A 19,211-nucleotide genomic window follows, 5' to 3' on the forward strand; every position below is an offset into this window, starting at 1 on the left:
TATTGTTCTCAGTGTGTCGGACTTGTCATACTTTTACCACAAACAAACTGACCAAGTTTAACGCAGGATGTAGTCAGTATTACATTTTTTCGTTTAAGGTAGAACGCACCTCGGGGACAGACATTCGGACTCTCAAACTTTTACAGTTCTCTTCTGATATACCACTTATGGGGGTTCATTTTAAAGCTCTTGGTGAAAGAAAACTTTTCACCGGCTTAGTTTTTCGAAATTCAAAAATTTTTATTTTTCTTCATAGAGTTAACACAGGGATGGCGGCCATTATAAATTTCTAATATCGGTAAATCTTGGGTAATTTGTTTCTCTAGTACCAAAATTTGCACGATGACCCCCTATTTTTATTCTTGATTTTGAAAGAGAATGATTGAAAGATTCCTTGAGGAAAGTTAGAGCAAAAGTTTAAGTCTTTCACTTTCGAGGTGCATACTACCTTAAGGTAGAGCGCGCCTCAGGGACAGATAACTAGACTCAAATTTCAACAATTCTTTTCTGATGTACCACTTGTGGGGGCTCATTTTCAAGTTCTTGGAGAAAGAAAATCTTTCATCGTCTTAGTTTTTCGAAAATCCAAAATTTAATTTTCTTCATGCGTTAAAACGGGTTTAGAGTTTCATTCAGGAAAGTTTGAGCAAAAGTTTAAGTCGTTCACTTTCGAGGCGCATACTACGAATATTATATAGAGTACGTTTTCACAACTGCATACCCGTGGCTACCCCCTAATACCTATTACCGTGGATGTACAAAAACAGAACATCCATGTTATCCAATAGCTAATGGAGGGGATTAAGATTAGGCAGTTAACAGTTATTGAACACCAATGACCTGGTTATAAGAGCTATAGCGCCCGCTTACAACTTCGAGAGGCCGTAGTTACTGGAAATACCTCACTAGAATAGAATGTATTTCTGGTAAACGGCCCCTCGGGGGCCATAATCGATGTGTCGATCAATGATGGATGAAAAACGTGAATGGATGTGTCCGGCAACATGAATTCACATCAGCCGAACCTCAACTTTTTTTGATTCTTTTGTTTTTGTTTGTTTGTTTTTTTTGGTTTATTTATTTATTTATTTATTTATTTATTTATTTATACAGTTTTGTAAAACAAACAGCCTCGGTTGTATTGTTGTGAACGATAACACCGTTCAATAGGTTAACGAAGGCAATCGCCAGTTCGTAAGTCATTTCCTTAGCACTTGTGAGGGTAGACCTGGTATTGGATCCTATGAGAAACATACGCTATATAAGTCAGAGAGTCATATCGTACCCGTAATACCGCCAGCCCTTGTGACAAAATACCTACATACCGCGTACCGCTACACAGTACATAAATATATATTCTTTAATTGATGAACGCTTTCCCTGGTATGTTTTCATCACCTGACCTAGTTTTTACTTGTGTTCAAAAACGACTGCAAGTGCCTTTCGCGTTTACTTCCATCAAAAAACACACTTTACGGTAATAATTTTATTTTCAAGTGGGAGGGCCTCTGCCCATCACACAAAGAGAGTTACATTTTCGCAGAGAGAAAATTATAACAAAGGTAAATCATTGTTGCATCACAAACATAAAATATCGAAACAAAACAGCAGCACATTTAGATACATCATTATTGTTGTTGTAGACTGAAAGATCCGTTGCTCAAGGACGCTCTCTCCGCTCCCCTCCTGTTACAACGGGGAGCGTAGAGAGCGCCCTCGTGCGACGGACCTTTCAGTCTATCGGTGTGTACGCTTTACAAAGAAATCAGTTTTCTTAAATGATTTGTGAACAAAAAGTTGTAACTTATACTGTACATGTTAATAAGGCAAAACACTTATTCTAGGTAGTATAGTAGGTGTCTTTGTAGAATTAACCCAGACATGTCATTTTCCTATAAACAACAAAACATTAGAAAATGACACTTGTCCACTACAATTGAAAGACCGTGACTTTTGCAAAACATACAAATTCTCATATCGACAGGCATAGGTGGAATTCAGTGACGTCCCTTTTCAATTTCTAATTTATGGCTTGAACAGCGAAGTTTTTCCTGATCACATTTGAATTTTGTGACATTGTTACTTGAGAGATACGATTAAAGTTCAAGCATAGTTTTAAATTGAGCATAGCTCCGCATTTGTTGGGAGTCTCTTAATGCAGCTGACCATTCTTGCCTACAGCAATCTTTCAATCAAATATATACCATGATCCCCACTTGTTGCTCAATCCATACTACTCAAAATCCGTATCCGTATAACAATCTTCTTAGCTTTGTTTAATACCAAAGAAGTAGTCCTGCAAGAAGAGTCCAAGAATCTAAGCATCTCATAAGAAGCCCAACAATTGATTGAACAAATTACAGGACGATTTGTTCAATCAATTGTACAATATTTGCAATCAAACAACCTTTGAAAGAATATCAAGAGAAATATTGTCCTAAGTACACACACACATTGTATGAAATTTAGACTGTCCGCTTTTAAAGTATCAAAACACATGTACTTTATTTAATCTGTCAAAATTTATCTTCTATGGTTTCAAGCTAGGGAAACAATTGTTAAAAAAGGGTTAATTTTCTGGGGTTTTTTTTGTGTTTTGTACAACTAGAGTTGCCTGCTATTTGTACAACCCTACCCCATTCATTTATGTTTCTGTATGTGACTTTAAATGTATCAGAGGCTGGAGGCCTAGCATACCGAATACACAATGTTGTTGTTAAAAAGTAGAAATTTAGATCACGCTTATCTGTGTCCCTCAAGTATGTTTAAATGGTGAATCTTTCCGTTTCGAATGTTTCTTATGTATTTGGGGTTTTTTGGGTTTGATTTGTGTTTTTTCCTAATATAAAAAAATCCTGTTGCCAGTAAACAAACAATTTCTCATTGGCAACATGGTTTCTTCAAAGTATCGCTCGATTTGGTCTCCATCATGAACCTTTACCACAGCAGTTCATGGTTTTACTGTCTACAGTACGCGTGCCTCGCTTATCAATGCCCCCACAATAAATAGCGCAGATGTTCGACCGGGCGAGAAGGGAGCAAGGGCCCGTGTCTAACATTGGAGAGCAAGATGCACACTCCATACGCACGTGAAAATTTCTTCTTTTCGACTTCAAGACGAAACATATGCTAACGTAAGCAAAGGTTGAAAAAATGCCGGTCTGTGACTTTTTTAGTCTAATATTGTGAGGCAGGCTTGCATGGGGCACGAATGTGACATCAAACATTGTGCGGTGAATTTGACGTTAAGTGTGGGAAGACCACATCCAGGACACGTACCTAGATAATCGTCATGAAAAGACACATCAAGCCATCCTTTTAGGGCCAATTTGTACAATTTCATTTCTTAGCTTGCTTTCAAGTTGTGCCCAGAAACACGGAATATTTACATGTGTTCTTTACAGAACAAGCAAGTATCGAATTTCCATGTATAAGACATAGAATGTAATGAGGTACGTTTTTGATGTGTATTGAGGATTCCCTCAGGGCTAATGTTATTCCAAGATTCATGCACGGTCACTATACGAGTAACCATGGAAACTAGGAGTAGCAGAAATAGTATCAACCCGTCTGCAGCGTACTTCAGATCGGTGTCCTCGAGACATTTTCATTTATCTTTCCACTCAGGCTTCGCGGTTTACATCGTATGATACCCCCATTTTTAGTCCGTATTTTCCTCGTCACGACTCTCGTGTAACGAGTAATAGGCAAACGTACCTATTGCCCCTAGCCCATCCTCTCTCGTATTAGAACTAGTATAAGAGTATATCATATTGTGTCATCTGGCCTGTTTGGCCAGCCTCGTCCTCACGTGAACACTCGGTGAACCAGCTTATATTAACATTGATGAAGGGTTCGTTATCAACCAGAATTCTTAGCAACCAGCTTTTCCGACGACCTCAAGAACTAGCTACTCAGTCAATTTGTGAATTTGTACGTTTCCTGTTCTGAATTGTATTTACTGGTCAGGGGAACCGTGGCGCCGCGCCGGTACTCTATTTTCCGTGCAAGGCTAAAAAGTTTAGTTAGGTTGTTCTGGCTTCATATTAACTACCCATGTTCAATTATTGCTTATATGCACGTCGTAAAAGGCGTTTTGAGACTACATGTATTTAAGAGAATGACTTCCTTCACACATTCATAAAAGTCGCGGCATCAAAAAATGTCACGCACGTGTTTAAAAAAGACCAGCCTGCGAAATTACCACCTTTACAAGGCGTATTATCTGGAATACTGAAACTGTGTCCACTTTGACATCGAGACATCCTATGTGATGCAGATGTCTTTGGCATGATATATGAAATGAGGGCTGAATCCAATTTACGGTATAGTACATACATTGGGTGACCAATCAATTAGATAACTCTGTATCCCGAAAACAACATTGAAGAAGGCCAGAGAGACCAGTTAAACATATTGTCGTCTAACACACCGACCGATAACGTCGGCCATTTGAATTTAATGATCGAGCTTATCCTCGTAAAGAATTGTCTTCATGAAAATCGAGATTGCAAACGTTTTCTAGTGGCAAGAAAATCTTACGAATTGGTAGCAAAAAGTAGTCACTCATGCAGGGAGAGCCACCCCTCGATTTTTCGATAGCGTTGATGTATGGTTTCGCCAATCGTGTCTTCTTGTATTTACTCCCTCTTCAAAACATCAGAACACGAAGAAACAACTCTACCAAATCCTCTGTGTGTATCGACCCTATCCTCTGACACAGATATTCGGCCTCTCAAAGTTTTACAATTCCTCTCTGATCTACCACTTTTGAGGATTCATTTTAAAGCTCTTGGTGTAAGAAAACTTTTCACCGGTTTAGTTTTTCGAAAATTCGAACATTTTAGTTTTCCCCATAGAGTTAACACAGGGATGGCGGCCATTTTGAATTTGAAATATCAGTGAATCTTGGGTTATTTGTTTCTCTAGTACCAAAATTTGCATGGTGATCCCTGATTTTGAAAGAAAATGGTTGAAAGATTCCTTAAGGGAAGTTTGAGCAAAAGTTTAAATCTTTCACTTTCGAGGCGCATACTACCTTAAGTATGATCAAGAGCTTGATATGAGGTTTCCGTTTTTCTCAAAGTTGCATGAGAACTGATTAGTTACCCAAATCAAAATGAGAGAAACCAAAGGATAAAGCGAGCATTATAAGTAATTAAAATTTATGAAAAAATATATGTTGTATATATAAAGCATTTTATTCGACGAAGATGAAGTGTGTGGTGCCTGTAGTTATTCACTCACTATCTCTGTACAGCCTTTCAAAGAAAACAATCCTTATTCTGTTAATTTCCTGCCCTAGTCTCCCCAATTATTTATTGTTACCGATCACGAACACTTAGGAGTATTACCTTACTGAGCTACGGGATAGCAGAAGCAGTAAAGAACTGATGACGAGTTGTTCGGGCGATAATCTTCGATGTTTGGAAATAAATAGAGACATGGTCTGTTTTCTTTGAAACACCATACAGATATAGTGAGGACTCCGTCACGCCAGTCTTTATAGGCACGCAATTTAGGTTTGCGTTTATCAAAACATTATATATATAATAATTATTATGCATTTAATCGACCAATTCGCTCCGTATAATCTGTGTAGAAACTTTACCCATAACCACATGACTAGATGCTACTGTACTGAACAGCTTCAAACCTGTAGAACTTGTTACATGAGTACGACCAACCATTCCGGAATAGCGCAAACGACTTCCATTCTAGTTCTGTGAGCGCGCTTTATGCGTGACAACGTATTCATACCAATATTTCTACCCATTAAGCGCCAATGATCATCGCGACGGTCCTCTATGCCCCAACTGCTTAGTTTTACTGTAAATACTGTCACTGAGAAGATTTATTTTCGCGTCCATCGACTTTGTCGTGACCAAATATCACAAGAAAAGGTTCATGTGTTACAGTAACGTAGAGAGAGTTTTCAGTGAGACTAACCAATCCTTGGTTCTCGCGTTACTTCTTAGCGACCTTTAATATATAAATGTTGTTGGTCCCTTGTTTCCATTGAAATTATATCAAGCTGGTCAATTTGCTTTTCGATAAAGCTGAACAACCTGGCCCTTTAAGCTAGAATGTTCCTTGGGCACAGATATTCTGACTTTCAATTTTTTTTCCGATGCTCTTCTGGCCTATCACTTATGGGGCTCATTTTATGGCTCTTAGAGGAAGAAAAATTTTAACGAGTAAGTTTTTTTCGAAAATCGGAATTTTATTTTTCTCCATAGAGTAACACAGGGATGGCAGCCATTTTGAATTCAAATATCGGCAACTCTTAGGCAATTTGTTTCTCTGGTACCAAAGATTGCAAGGTGACCCTTGATTGTTACTCTCGATTTGGTAAGAGAATGGTTGAAAATTTCATCAAGTTTGAGCAAAAGTAGAAGTCTATCCCTCTTGAGGGGCATACTACCTTCAATATAGTTGCAATGTCCAACATCTATTTTATAATCTAAATTTTCGAAGGAAACCTACATGTTTCTATGGCTGTATTCCTTTTTCTTTGATGTTTTTACACAGGCGAGGTGAACCATCAGGACATTTTCATGTGATATCCACGACTGACAGTGAATTTCTCCCAGGTGTAATGTGAATCTCTGTAAAAACTGATTCACGGTTACCGTAAGAAGGCATTCCATACCCCCACCTTGATCAGTCTATCGAGTCCGCCTTTGTGTCTGCTGTTCTAACCGTCCCTTCTAATCAATCTGTAAAATCCATACTAATCGAAAAATATCGATTTAAAATGCAGAGGTCAGCAAACTTGTTCAGTCTTTAGTTGGCCTTCGACAAAAGTCCTGCGGTCCCTGCATTTCAGGTTGCCAGTCCCTGCATGATACATTCTCTATGGACATAAAACCGTCATAGTGTACACTTGTCCGTTGGACCAGCAGAACGGCAAATTACTACAAATTGTTCCTTGTATCTGCATAGGACTACTACATTTGCACACCCCTATGAGTAAACAAACATACACAGAACCGATAAATTTTCTCTCAATAATTTTATTGTTATTTAATTTATACATGGAAAGGGAGAAACTAAGCATTATGAAAATAGCACATAGTTTGAAATGTACAAAGAGCTTAAGGAATATTAGACAAAATATTTACAAAGACTGACTTTGCTTTGGTTCCGTTGTGTTCATACACATCTTTAAGAAACTAAGACTCTCACATAAGAATTTTAAACGACTACAAGTTCTCCGAATTAGGACTTCACGTGGTTCACATGGTAATAGCGCCCTCGGCGATGGTTTTGGCAACATGAAATGAATGGTTTTTACAAAATTTCCGCGTCAGTCGACCTCCTAGAGAAGCACATGTTCGAAACAAAACAGCCACGAATCTGCGATCGTGCCAAACAGCCAGGTTATTCAACAGAGCAAGGAGAATTACATGCGTTAGATTTTCTTTTACTAAAATTCAGCAGGCAGCGAGTTTTGCAAAGATTGCAGTCAGCCGAGAGTTTTTCTAGCAGACCGAACTGTAGTGGTATTTAGTGGCGCTCGACGAATCCCGCATACTTTCTGAGGTGGAGATCATGGCTGACATCATTCGGAACTGGGAAAACAAAAGAAGTGAAAAAAGCCGGAGAGGAAACGTAAAACAGGTGAACCTGGTCGTCATCATCAGGCGAGGAGGAAAGAGGAATAACAACATACTAGTTATAAACATAAAAAAGAAATTAATAGTTTTCGGCGTATGGGACTGCGTGATCGTTGTGTTAAAAATGAGTAATCGGGCTTTAAACCCGCTGAAGATATCGCATATTCAAGTCCTAATGTTTTCATGTCTTACTCAACAATTGAAGAAATAAGTTATATAAATATTGATCGATAATATGAAAATTGTGTTACAAGCACTTGGTACCTAGCCTGTTACAAACCATGTATTTATATTAAGTACGTATGCGTAGTGTTGTAGATTTAGAATGGGTTAACAGAGAAAATCACCATTATCAAGTGAAAATTGAAATGCTTGTTCTTGATGGATCCTTAACAACTTTTTACGGTTATGTCGATAATGTTTTTGTAACCAAGAACGCCGTTAAGACGTAGCCTGGGTGATGCCAACGTTTAGTATTTAATTTTTTACAGCAAATGTGATGCCAAGTCCGCAGAGGGATCAGTGTTTGTGTCGTCAAGGGCTCGCGAACTTGATGGTGAGGGTGGATTGAGGCGCGTCATAGAAGTGGTGGGACTCGAGTGATTTGGTGAGCCCGTAGCCGAAAAGGAGGTCCGGGCCCACTGGCCGGGTGACGTTTCCGTGGAATGAATGGAGTGTACCCGGTAGACCTAGAAAAAGACACCAACGTAGGATTTTTTTACGATTTTTCATATTGATGAGGGAAGTGGTCTGTTAAAATGTGAGAAAACGAAACGCATGCAGAGCTTTAGCGTATGAGTAAGCAGACGAGAAGAGCGGCAAGTACTGACGGGCGTGATTTTAACGCAAGGGCTTACAAAGAGGATTGCAACAGGCGTGACTTTTGTACACAAAATTAATGGTACGAGAATAAAAACGTGCGTTTGCACACTAATTCATGTCAGTTTTAAACCACAGTTAAACAGCGTGTTGGCTTCATTTAGTATACAAGGTGACATAAACCTACAGACTGGTTTTTCTGAATAAGTTAAGGTCGTATTTCGAAAATGGAAGACTGACGAGGGGGTCCTGAGAAATAAAATGTTACAACATTCTCGTGCATATATTAAAATAACAACGTATGGCTTTGAGATTATGCATAACCATAAAACATAAGTGAATATTTGCCAGTATCTTTTGGCACCGACTGAGCGTATATCGGTGCCTTCTCCACCTAACGGCGTCTCATGGCGCCATTGAAAAACCAATTTGCATATCGTTGAATTGTCATACTACGTTGGTGCCGGGAAATGAAAGTTCATGCGCGACGCCACACCAGTTGGCGCCGAATGCATAATTTTTGCCAAAACCTGCAGCGAGCTGTAGATATCTGTGAAAAGTCTCTTCCTCGTAAAATATTCCGACTCGTAGGGAACAAGTATTTATACAATATAGATTGAACTACTTAAAAATAGCCTCGTTTTGACGTTTGCACCGTTATCCGGCCAAGTGAAAGTGCATGTGTGAGATTATTTATGTCGTCAGACATTGGTCGAGTAGTGACATGGGATAGGAGTTTCGTTTGCCTTTTTCAAGTTCGGTATTTGAGATTCGTTGTCACTGACGAAAATATGAAATTCTGTTTGCGTGCACTCTGTATAATTCCCGGTATATCTTCCGCTACTTGACGACCAGAGCATGCGGTGAAATCTTCGGACGAAACTTTTGTGGCTACTACTTACATCTGTGGTCGTCGTGCTGGACATTCTCCGCCGACCAAGTCTTTGCGTGCTCCTCCATCCTGCCCATTTTCGGCGAATAAGCATGCGGACCTGAAAGTATACATATTCAAAGGCAACTTTGAAGGAGTACGGTCGTACAGTCTGCGTATGTGCATTTTCTCATTTATAAAGATGCATTTACTGAAAATACGATTGGAACTGATTTGGGATAATTGGATGGTGAAGTAATGTCGGTTTGATCTGCAAGTGTATGCCCGTCTGCTTTTCTTTGTTAAGTTATACACTTGTTTTTTATAAGCAATTTGTAAGATTGCAACATTTAGCTATGGGGCAACTAACACTTTAATTTGAGAAATTTGAAAAACATGAAGATCCAATTATCCCAAATTAGTTCCAATCGTGTTTGAATGACGTACAGCACAGTTGAAGCACGTCAAAATGGTCACAAAAGTTAAATGGTGCTTGGTATATCACAGGGAAAAATACTGTCGAGCATCTTAAGTGTAAATTTATACCACTCTCCTTGGTCGCATCGGACCCACGCGACCTTTAAGTGAAGCGCCGATAAATCTTTCATGTTACAACTAAAACATCGTAATTTAAAGGCACCGGGCGTCCACAAATGGCCCGTTGTCGTGTGCAAGTAACGGACCGTCAAGACTGCAGCTTGCAGTGGCCATCATGAATCCAAGCATTGTTGTGATATGATATGATATGATATCATATGATATCATATCATATCATATCGTATCATATCATATCATATCATATACAACTCTTTCATTCTCATTTTCCTTCGTAGGCGTCCAACTTTTAACCATTTAACGCTAGCGTTGTAAAAACGTTTTGATGAAAGGATACACTACTGTCGGACCTATTTGAGCCAAAAAAATGAAATGGTTCACCCCTAAATCGGGAAGTGTGTTGCCTCTATGGTTTTAGGACGGGACAGTTCTAATTTTTAAAAAGGTATGCTCCACAAACACATCAACAGCATAATATGTGGGTTGTCGTTACACCAGTAGAACGTATTCACCCTTTTTTTTTCTTATTTCCACCTTTTTTTCCAGAAAATTAGATGGTCAATTTATGAAAATCCACGTACCTCTCCATGCATAAAACAGTGTAAAAGAACAACCAGAAACCCTTGAAACGGGGTCACCAGCATTCCTCCGTAAAAGTACACAACGATCACAACACGACTGTGGTTCGCTTTTGGTCCGTCCCCGAAAAACAGGAATAGCAAACTGATGACTCCGAGGAGAGGCGCTAGCAATATGGCCGCCTTTACCGCTTTTCTGTAGAGGGAAACAGAAAACTTTGTTATGCCGCGAAGACAAATTTGACAGTCTTTGTTAAGGAAAACCTTTAATCGAAGTTCACATCACATATTTAGGAGTAATAACTTTCCCATTTTTTGCATGGAGGGCTTTATTTTGTTCATAATATTTTCGATGAAAAGGAGGTACTAATAGATGCGAATTATATGACATTCGACAACAGTTGAAACACAGACATATTAAACAGTGAATTACGAGGCCAGTGTTTTGATACTTGCAAGTTTGCAGCAGCCATTGTACTTTCCGAATGACGTAAGAACTTGCGAACCCCTGACGCAAGAACCTTGTTACAAATTAGTTTCCTTGAGCATTACTGGTCGTCAGAATGATAGTCACTGTCCCCAAGGAAGAAATTGAATCAAAAGCGTCATTACATGGCAGAGAAAGTCGAGATACTTGTAGAGACTATAGTTCGAATAAATGTCGCGTTTTAAAATAGCCGACAGGCATTTCAGGACTTGCACAGACCCACCTTTAATTGAAATTAAATATTGGATGCTGTCAAAAGATAATTATACTCCTGCATGTATGGGTTTATAGGTCTAATTAAGTCCCGCAAAAATCATTTTCGATAAAACAAGGATCCATTGAGTCAAAGATTTTGCCCACAGAGCCTTGCTCTGTTTTAATAGATCAGGCGACAAGGGTATGCAGTTGTTTTGGCCAAAATCTGAGGGTTTCACGTTTTCATATTCGACACCGAACTTTTGCTGATACTGTCCCCCGAGGATGATCTACGCATGATGGCTCGATCCCTATGAGAATACAAAGGGACTATGTGATGTCGAGCGGGTCGTAGGAAAGCCCCATGTTCTGTGGCAAGTCGTTGTGATAGTGTACCTATACGCATGATGCAATGGCACGACTCTGTCTGGCAAGGGGAGACAAGACGTCCGCTTCTGTTTGATATTGGAAGGCTCGAGTGAATAATATCTTCAAAATTGTATCCTTTGATGAGCTCTGAGAATGATGACAAGTCATGCGTGTAAGCCGTGAAACTATGCATTAATTTATCCTCGGTAGACTAAGTTTAGCGTGACATTTTCTTTCAAGAACGCCGACTGTTCCTCCAAGTAGTGTACCCAGATCGACTATGACCCAAAGATGTTGCATATGAAATGCGCCAGTCATGTGTCGGGTCGTTCCTTAAGTGGATATTGATGAGAACGTGATGGGGGTCCACTAATTGATGCGTAGTCGTGACAGCCAAGCAGAGGTTGGCCATCGGAAGAGTGCCGCAGAAAATCTTACGCAAATTTTGCAAAGTTCACGCGTGACTGGATCCGTAATAGATGTAGTGCAGTCGTTTTTAGCGACCTATACCGCACGCCGAGCAAGCATTAGAGAGACATCCGTATTTCATCTAATGACGGCCTTGTTGCTTCTGTTCACGGTATCATTTAAACGGCCTTTGACCAAACTTTGGAGTGTTTCATGGCTGCCGGCTAACCTATTGCGTGTGTTCTTTAGCGTCACTTATCCTAGCCGGGAACCAAACATCGGGTCTACGGACTACATTGAACGCAAAGCACGTCAGAAAACTCTTCTCGTGGCACGGTCGATATCCTGTAAAAGGACGATGCAAGTACAGAGGATAAACTGTCTCTCTACGTTATACGAATGCATGATTTTATTAATTTATAACAGCCTGTGTAGCGCACATCAAGACTACCAGGTATTTACAAGGCATTACTTTTCGTCTACCTTACTTTCAAATCATGCAGCTCTCTTAAAATGACTTAAACTCTACACTCCATATTTGGAACACGCATTGTATAACAATAATACAACAGGCAATTAGCATGATTGTTCACTTGTGACGAAACACAACCATGTATGCGGCAAAGTCATTTCATGACTGGCCGACTGCCGATCTTTAACGATTCAGTTCATCAGAAAAATATACTCTTTACATTTAAATAAAACTTCCCTGTTTCGTGTAACGTTGATTTTCCATTCATTAAATACTAGTGCATGTACAATCAAACATACTGAGATTAAAGCAAACATACTGAGGTTATACAAACGTACGTAGGTAAGTATGCATACATACATTACATACACACATACATACATACATACATACGTACGTACGTACGTACGTGCGTGCGTGCGTGCGTGCGTGCGTGCGTGCGTACATACATACATACATACATACATACATACATACATACATACATACATACATACATACATACATACATACATACATACATACATACATCTAACTTTATTCGATCACTTTTTCGGCATCTGTTTTAGGGGATAAGTTTGCAGGAAAGTAAGCGGGTTTATCTATCTTAGCAGGTAGGCAGTTAGGTAATGGGAAATATTCTAAATATTGCAATGACGGCAATATGCAACCTGACAGGAGGCCATGTAACGACGAATTGATTTTCCCTTTTAGGACTGCTTCATAAAAAATGCCAATCCTCTGTTGTATTAGGACTGCCTCATAAAGAATGTTTATCCTCTACTGAAAAAGTAAATGCCAAACCCATACAACAAGGCAATAAAGACCAAACCACGACGACCTTTAATAGACATTTATTGGAGAACTGTTCATTGACGCTGAGGACTTTACTATCTTTTATTATGTCATAATTCAATTCAAACGTAAAATGGCAAAACTTAGTAATTTGCACGACTCCGGCGCTAACGAACTGCAGCAATAACAAGAGCATCCACAGGTACATCGGTTGTATCGGCGACATGTGCGTAACTTGATGGATTTCAGATTAAGTCCCTGAAAGCTTCGATTACCAGGTATTGAGTTGCGTTATCATGTGCGAATTAGCGCTCCCGGCTTTGCCAGGTAACCGTGCGACTGCAATATCGGTAGTGTCGTGGGGAAAACTGACCTGGACAGAATTAAATCGAAACACGGAAGCGATGAAAATTTCAACTATTTTTACTAGTTTATTTGGGGTTTTTTATTAAGACGCCCTATAAATCCAACAATCCAGCCATCAAAGAAGCAATTATCGAGTAAAACGCGTGAACATTTTGTCCCCTGTTCTCAGACTGTCTTCATAACTGCAAATTCACGTAAACCACGGTGATTCATTTAACCACAGTGCCCCCATTCCACACTTTCCAATCCATCCGTACACATCTCTATCATCAGTTGTTAAAAGACTCAACCGTCAGTGCAATCCGACTTTTAGACTCTACGTTCACTTGGCAAATTGCATTCACCTGTACCAATGGCAATAATCCCGCAATCACGAGCTTTGAACATTCTTTTTCAGAGCATCCCATTTCTGCTGTGGTTGTCAAACTGTCTAGTCTTTGTTCTACGTCTGTCTACATTTACCCGATCGTAGGTATATACATCTACATATGCCTGCATACCATATATATATATCTACATATGCCTGCATACTATATATATATATATATATATATATATATATATATATATATATATATATATACGCGCATGACATGCACTCAAAACACATACATACATACATACATACATACATACATACATACATACATACATACATACAGTTCATACATACATAAACACATACATACATACATAGATACATACATAGATACATACATACATACATACATACAGTTCATACAGTTGACTTTTAATACTACAGCTACAGTAAATATCGACGCCACAGAAAAAAAGTCTTGTAAATCATTTCTTAAAGTAAATATAAAAGAAGAGACGCGTGTTTATCTTATTTTAGCGATGAATTCCCAAATTCTTCTAAAACGGAAATTTGAGCCAAACTGCACTCTTTCGCTTCCGATAAAGTTACTCATGACATTTGAACGCTATCAAGGGAGGAAGCCCTCTGCAAACTGACTGGGAGAGTAGGAATACGATAAAAGTCTTCATTAAAGGGGGCACATATTGCAATCTAGGCTGGCTGGACAACCGAGCCGTATTGACTGCGGCAAGGAATTTCAGCAGCAGCTTAACAGTATCAGCATCGGTGATAAATGGCCACAATTATCAGTTAATGTTGGCCATCTCATTCTCATCTCATTCCTTGCTGACGACTTTGTTGTAATCTGCTCGCGTTTTTTTCTATCCCAGGAATTATATGACCCAAATTATCCCACATTCAATTTGCCAGCTAATTTGAGAGAACATTTAATAATGAGGAATTCTTCATTCGACTTTTTTTATGTCGGCATTCATGATTCAAGCACTATTCTTTCAAAATGCTCTCTTTTTGGAGAAATTCTACGAACTAATCCTCTTGTACCTAACGTTCTACCGAACTGCAGGCTAAATATTTAATTTAGTTTACGCAGGCAAGAAAATAAGATTACTCGCCACGTCGCACAGAATTACTCCGTTGTCATTGCCGTAAAAAGATAAGTTATTAGTAATTTAACGATGTCCCAATGAAGAAATTATTTTAGCCGAAACAGTTATAAGGTCTATGTCCGTATCTTAGTTTAATAACTGCATATGCAATTGATTCAAATGCTTCCATTTAGCTTCACCAATAGCGTTATTGATTTGTTCTAGAATAACTGGCGCCCCTTCACACATAAACTTTGGCGCGCTTTCTATGATAAACTTTGCTGTCGATAAAAAGTTTTCAGGGCAGAGTACTACGCATGGGCAGTGCACTGCTAGCTTAAGCATTGACTTGTACCACACACTCGATATGTGAAGCCATTTTTTAAAAAATGTATACAAAGTGCGGTGTCACCATGCTAGCTTTCAGGATAAAATGGAAACATGGTGGTACAGGAGACAATTTACTCTTCAAGCCTTAAATGATTTCAATCAATTATGAAAACCAATCATGGAGTTGCAGCTCCAAAACTAGCGTCCTACTGACATTGTATTGGTAAGCATGGCCACGCGCCTCTTTTACCAAACATGGACGTATACAAATTTGTAGTGATCGAGTGTCTCTAAATTTAGGAAGAAGCATTCTACCAAAAAGCCTATAACAGACATGAATGTGAAAGGAATAGTCGTGCAACACCGTGCGTGTCACATTATCTCTCCCTCCAAGTACTTACATAATATGGAAGCGTTCACTACAGTTCATATGATTTTTTCAAGGTAGCTCGCGCCTTGGGGACAGATATTCGGACTCTCAAACTTTTGCAATTTTTTTCTGATCTACCACTTAAGGGGGCTCATTTAGAAGCTCTTGATGAAAGAAAAACTTCCACCGCCTTAGTTTTTCGAAAATCGAAAATTTTATTTTTCCTCCATAGAGTTAGCACAGGGATGGCGACCATTTTGAATTTCAAATATCGGTAAATCTTGGGTACTTTGTTTCTCTAGTACCAAAATTTGCACGGTGACCTCTGATTTTTATTAGCTCACATTTGGTGTAACAATGTTTCTTGATCTTGGAAGTAAATGGTTGAAAGATTCCTTAATGAAAGTTTGAGCAAAAGTTGAAGTATTTCACTTTCGAGGCGCGAACTGCCTCAATACGGGTCGACCTAACATTACTTGAAACAAAGTCAACAACAGTTTTTCACTAAGTGTCTCAAATACTATTGTCTGAAATTTGGCAATCGAATAAATTCACTAGTTACAGCAGAGAGAACAAAATTGAAGCCTTCTCTGTATGAAGGAGGCCGACATTTGAGTGCTTCAGTGATCGTAGGCCATTGAAGCTGAATAACAATCAGCCACAGGCTATGCAAATTATGGTTGAATATTTTTTTGTGAACGACACTATTATCTAAAGATTGGTAACTTAAGTAAATAGAAGGAAATAAAATCCATAACATATATCCCCTCGGAGAACATTATTTATCGGTGATTTTGCCAAGGCTTGCTAGGCGATTAGACAGATATTACTTGGAATCACTCTATCGAAGGAAATTGGCATCATCCCAGATGCGTCGATTTCTCATGACTTGCCGGCTGACATTTATGTTGAAGAAATTACAAATGCGGGTCCCTGCCTCAATGCATCAGCCAAGGAACGATTCGACAAAACCGTTGCATATTGATGGGAGAAAATAATTATTGTTCACTGCAACCATATCAGAGAGTGTAATAGTTTAGCTCGGGGCAAGGTAGCCGTGTTAAAACATGCAAAAGCGTCTCACAAAACCGTTCAAAATGTCATGTATGCGGTGACCTCGGCATTAATGTAATGTATGCCAGGCATGTTCTAACTTTGAACATGTGCACTGGCATGTTTTCTAAGCTGTGTCGGGGTAGAGTTGTCAGTCATTTTCTCCTAGCTATGTCTTTTTGATTGTTAACGAAGGGCAAATCGTTTCGTTATGGGCATTAACAGTGCAAGAAGTCTTGTCTAAACTTTGAACATTCTATATGCGTGGAGTAGTCTGTTTGGCGGGGAAAACCCGAAATCTTCAACACGAGCTTATGTTCATTAAGGAACGAAGTATTTTGCATGAGAAAAGATTGTAGAGCTTTCACTACATAAATACACCGCAGTATTTTTTGAGTCAGACCAGTGTAACTTTCATTGTTTGAAATTGACGACTAAGATACCTAGTGTAGAAATCATTCCGCCTAAATTGCTCAAATCATATTCATTAATCAGACTAGTTAAGTGGAACTTTTAAATAAATAAATGAGTAAAGCGCCCATCCCAATAGCTACTGGCACCTAAAACGTGCATGGTGCTGCGAAAAACAGACGTATCGTAGACAACAGTACTTTGGGTATATTACAGGTAGACTTAATAAAATCAAAAATGTCATATGAAGCAAGAAACCACAATTTTTAATAATTGGTGCATTTATTCCTGCATCGTTGAGCGGAGGAATCCATATTTATGAAATACTCTAACGAACTCTTGCTGATTCATCTGTGCTTACGATCGTAGAGAGGCGATGGCACGATAGCGAGTTGCAACTTCCCTTCGAATATGAATCTTGAGCTGTTTCGTTTGAATTGGAAAGTCACTATACATTTCTCAGAAGTCGGCTGGTCGTGCGAGCCAAATTTCTTTCAGCCACGATAAGTAAAATAGCGTAGTTTTTACATCCCTGCATAGACCCCTGGCACAAACTGTGCAAGAAGAGCGATCGTATAACGTGATCTCACCTGACTTGCTGGGTCTCGCTGGTATTACTTTCTCGAAGCTTGGTGACCAATATTCTTATAATATTGATCAGAAACGCCAAATTAATCTGAAATTGAAAAAAAAAGAAACCATGCCACATAAAGTGAGTCGATATATTAATTGACGGCCCCTTCTCTAATTTCTGACAGAAAATGGATGATAGACATCTCAAGTTGACCTATTCCCTGCAATTATGTCGATTGCGTCATGCATTCGTCAGGTTTTTACGAAGAGATGCTTGACAGACAAGCGATTAAGAATAGCGACCGTGCACAGAATGCTTTTACCGGACTGTAAAGTTACTCGTGTTAATACTCAAAAGGGCAGAACTTATTGGGCACAAGGTTTTTTCTTTCTTCGTCATGACAGTTGAACGAGAACATGGGTGCACTGAGTTAAACAAGGTGTAGCTGGAAAAGCCGTGCGCTGTGTTTGTCTGTTGATCGGTGCCCATCCCGACAACCATTGGGTATTCCCTGAAGCGTAATCTCAGGATTTCTACAACCAAAGAAGATTAACTGTGTACGTTTTCACCTATCTATTGCGCATTAAAAGGTAATCTCCTAATGCTTTACATGGACTTTTGGTATTTTGTGTAATATATTGATCATGTCAGCTCGTTACCGACAGACTTCAGTCCCCATTCTTTTCAAAGGGGCGGTCATACCTGTGTGCGTGGACACGGAGTGAACTTAAATAAAATAGTCTTACTCCTATCTGAATCTTGAGTTCAAAAGTGCTTTGAATACCGCTCGTGACTTACAAGTCAACAAGAAGCTAAAGATCTTACACGTGACAATTTACTTTTGCAAATGTAAATCAGATTCTGCTAAAAAGCGATATTCTACTGAAAGCGGCGAGCTCAGTAAATCGTCATGGCCTCGGGGAGTTCAAGCAAAATGTAGATCTTCAAAACTCATCGTTCTTCGTTTATTGCAGGTTTGTGTCGAGTGGCTTTCAAAGTTACTGTAAACAGTGTACAGTAGAATGTCCTTCTTTCGAAAAATTCGACACTTCGAAGTTCCCGATGGAACTAAAACAGACTAGAGACGACTTTTATGTCATATATTCTTAATTTTGGTTCATCAGAACTCAAAAATCTGAAGTTCCGGTTCATTTTATCGTCCGGAATTCAAGGAGGATGATTTACGGTTTTTCCTTCTTATAAAATATGAGCTAAATTTCCGCCTCGTATTCGATTGTAATCGTAAATATCCACGCGCGCTTTTAAACGACCCTGTGCCAGTACACTTCAAAGAGTCGATACATTGCCAACAAGTCATATATGCTGTAGATATTCTGGGCTTCACTTCACATAGCTGAAACAGGGGGGAAGAGTGCGGCAGCTGCTGCATTCCGGTTTCCGTACTTGAGGCGGGGTGGTTGTTTTCACGTTCACAGTCGAAGTTCGTCACGGCATATGCAGGTATGGAAATACGCATGCAGGAAACGGAAATATGAGCAGAGAGCCCATTTGCT

At 39.3% G+C, this 19,211-nt stretch overlaps 1 protein-coding gene across 9 annotated transcripts in view; it reads right to left on the reverse strand.

Annotated features, from left to right (window-relative positions):
* Positions 1 to 7,000: 7,000 nt before the first annotated feature.
* LOC139140916 (PDF receptor-like) overlaps positions 7,001 to 19,211 on the reverse strand; it is a 141,986-nt gene continuing 129,775 nt past the window's right edge. For 4 of the 9 annotated variants that reach the window (XM_070710402.1, XM_070710400.1, XM_070710403.1 and 1 more), the window contains 5 exons: positions 17,714 to 17,799; positions 10,446 to 10,638; positions 9,341 to 9,430; positions 8,109 to 8,308; positions 7,435 to 7,574 (listed from right to left, as the gene is read on the reverse strand). In XM_070710402.1, the coding sequence (XP_070566503.1) occupies positions 7,565 to 7,574; positions 8,109 to 8,308; positions 9,341 to 9,430; positions 10,446 to 10,638; positions 17,714 to 17,799 (579 nt within the window). In that variant the 3' untranslated portion in view covers positions 7,435 to 7,564. Of the gene's footprint in view, positions 7,575 to 7,968; positions 8,309 to 9,340; positions 9,431 to 10,445; positions 10,639 to 17,713; positions 17,800 to 19,211 lie in introns of those variants that run through there. The other 5 variants (XM_070710399.1, XM_070710401.1, XM_070710406.1 and 2 more) reach the window with 3 other exon arrangements.

This window comes from Ptychodera flava, chromosome 9, assembly GCF_041260155.1.
Source record: "Ptychodera flava strain L36383 chromosome 9, AS_Pfla_20210202, whole genome shotgun sequence".
In the NCBI taxonomy this organism is placed as follows: Eukaryota; Metazoa; Hemichordata; class Enteropneusta; family Ptychoderidae; genus Ptychodera; species Ptychodera flava.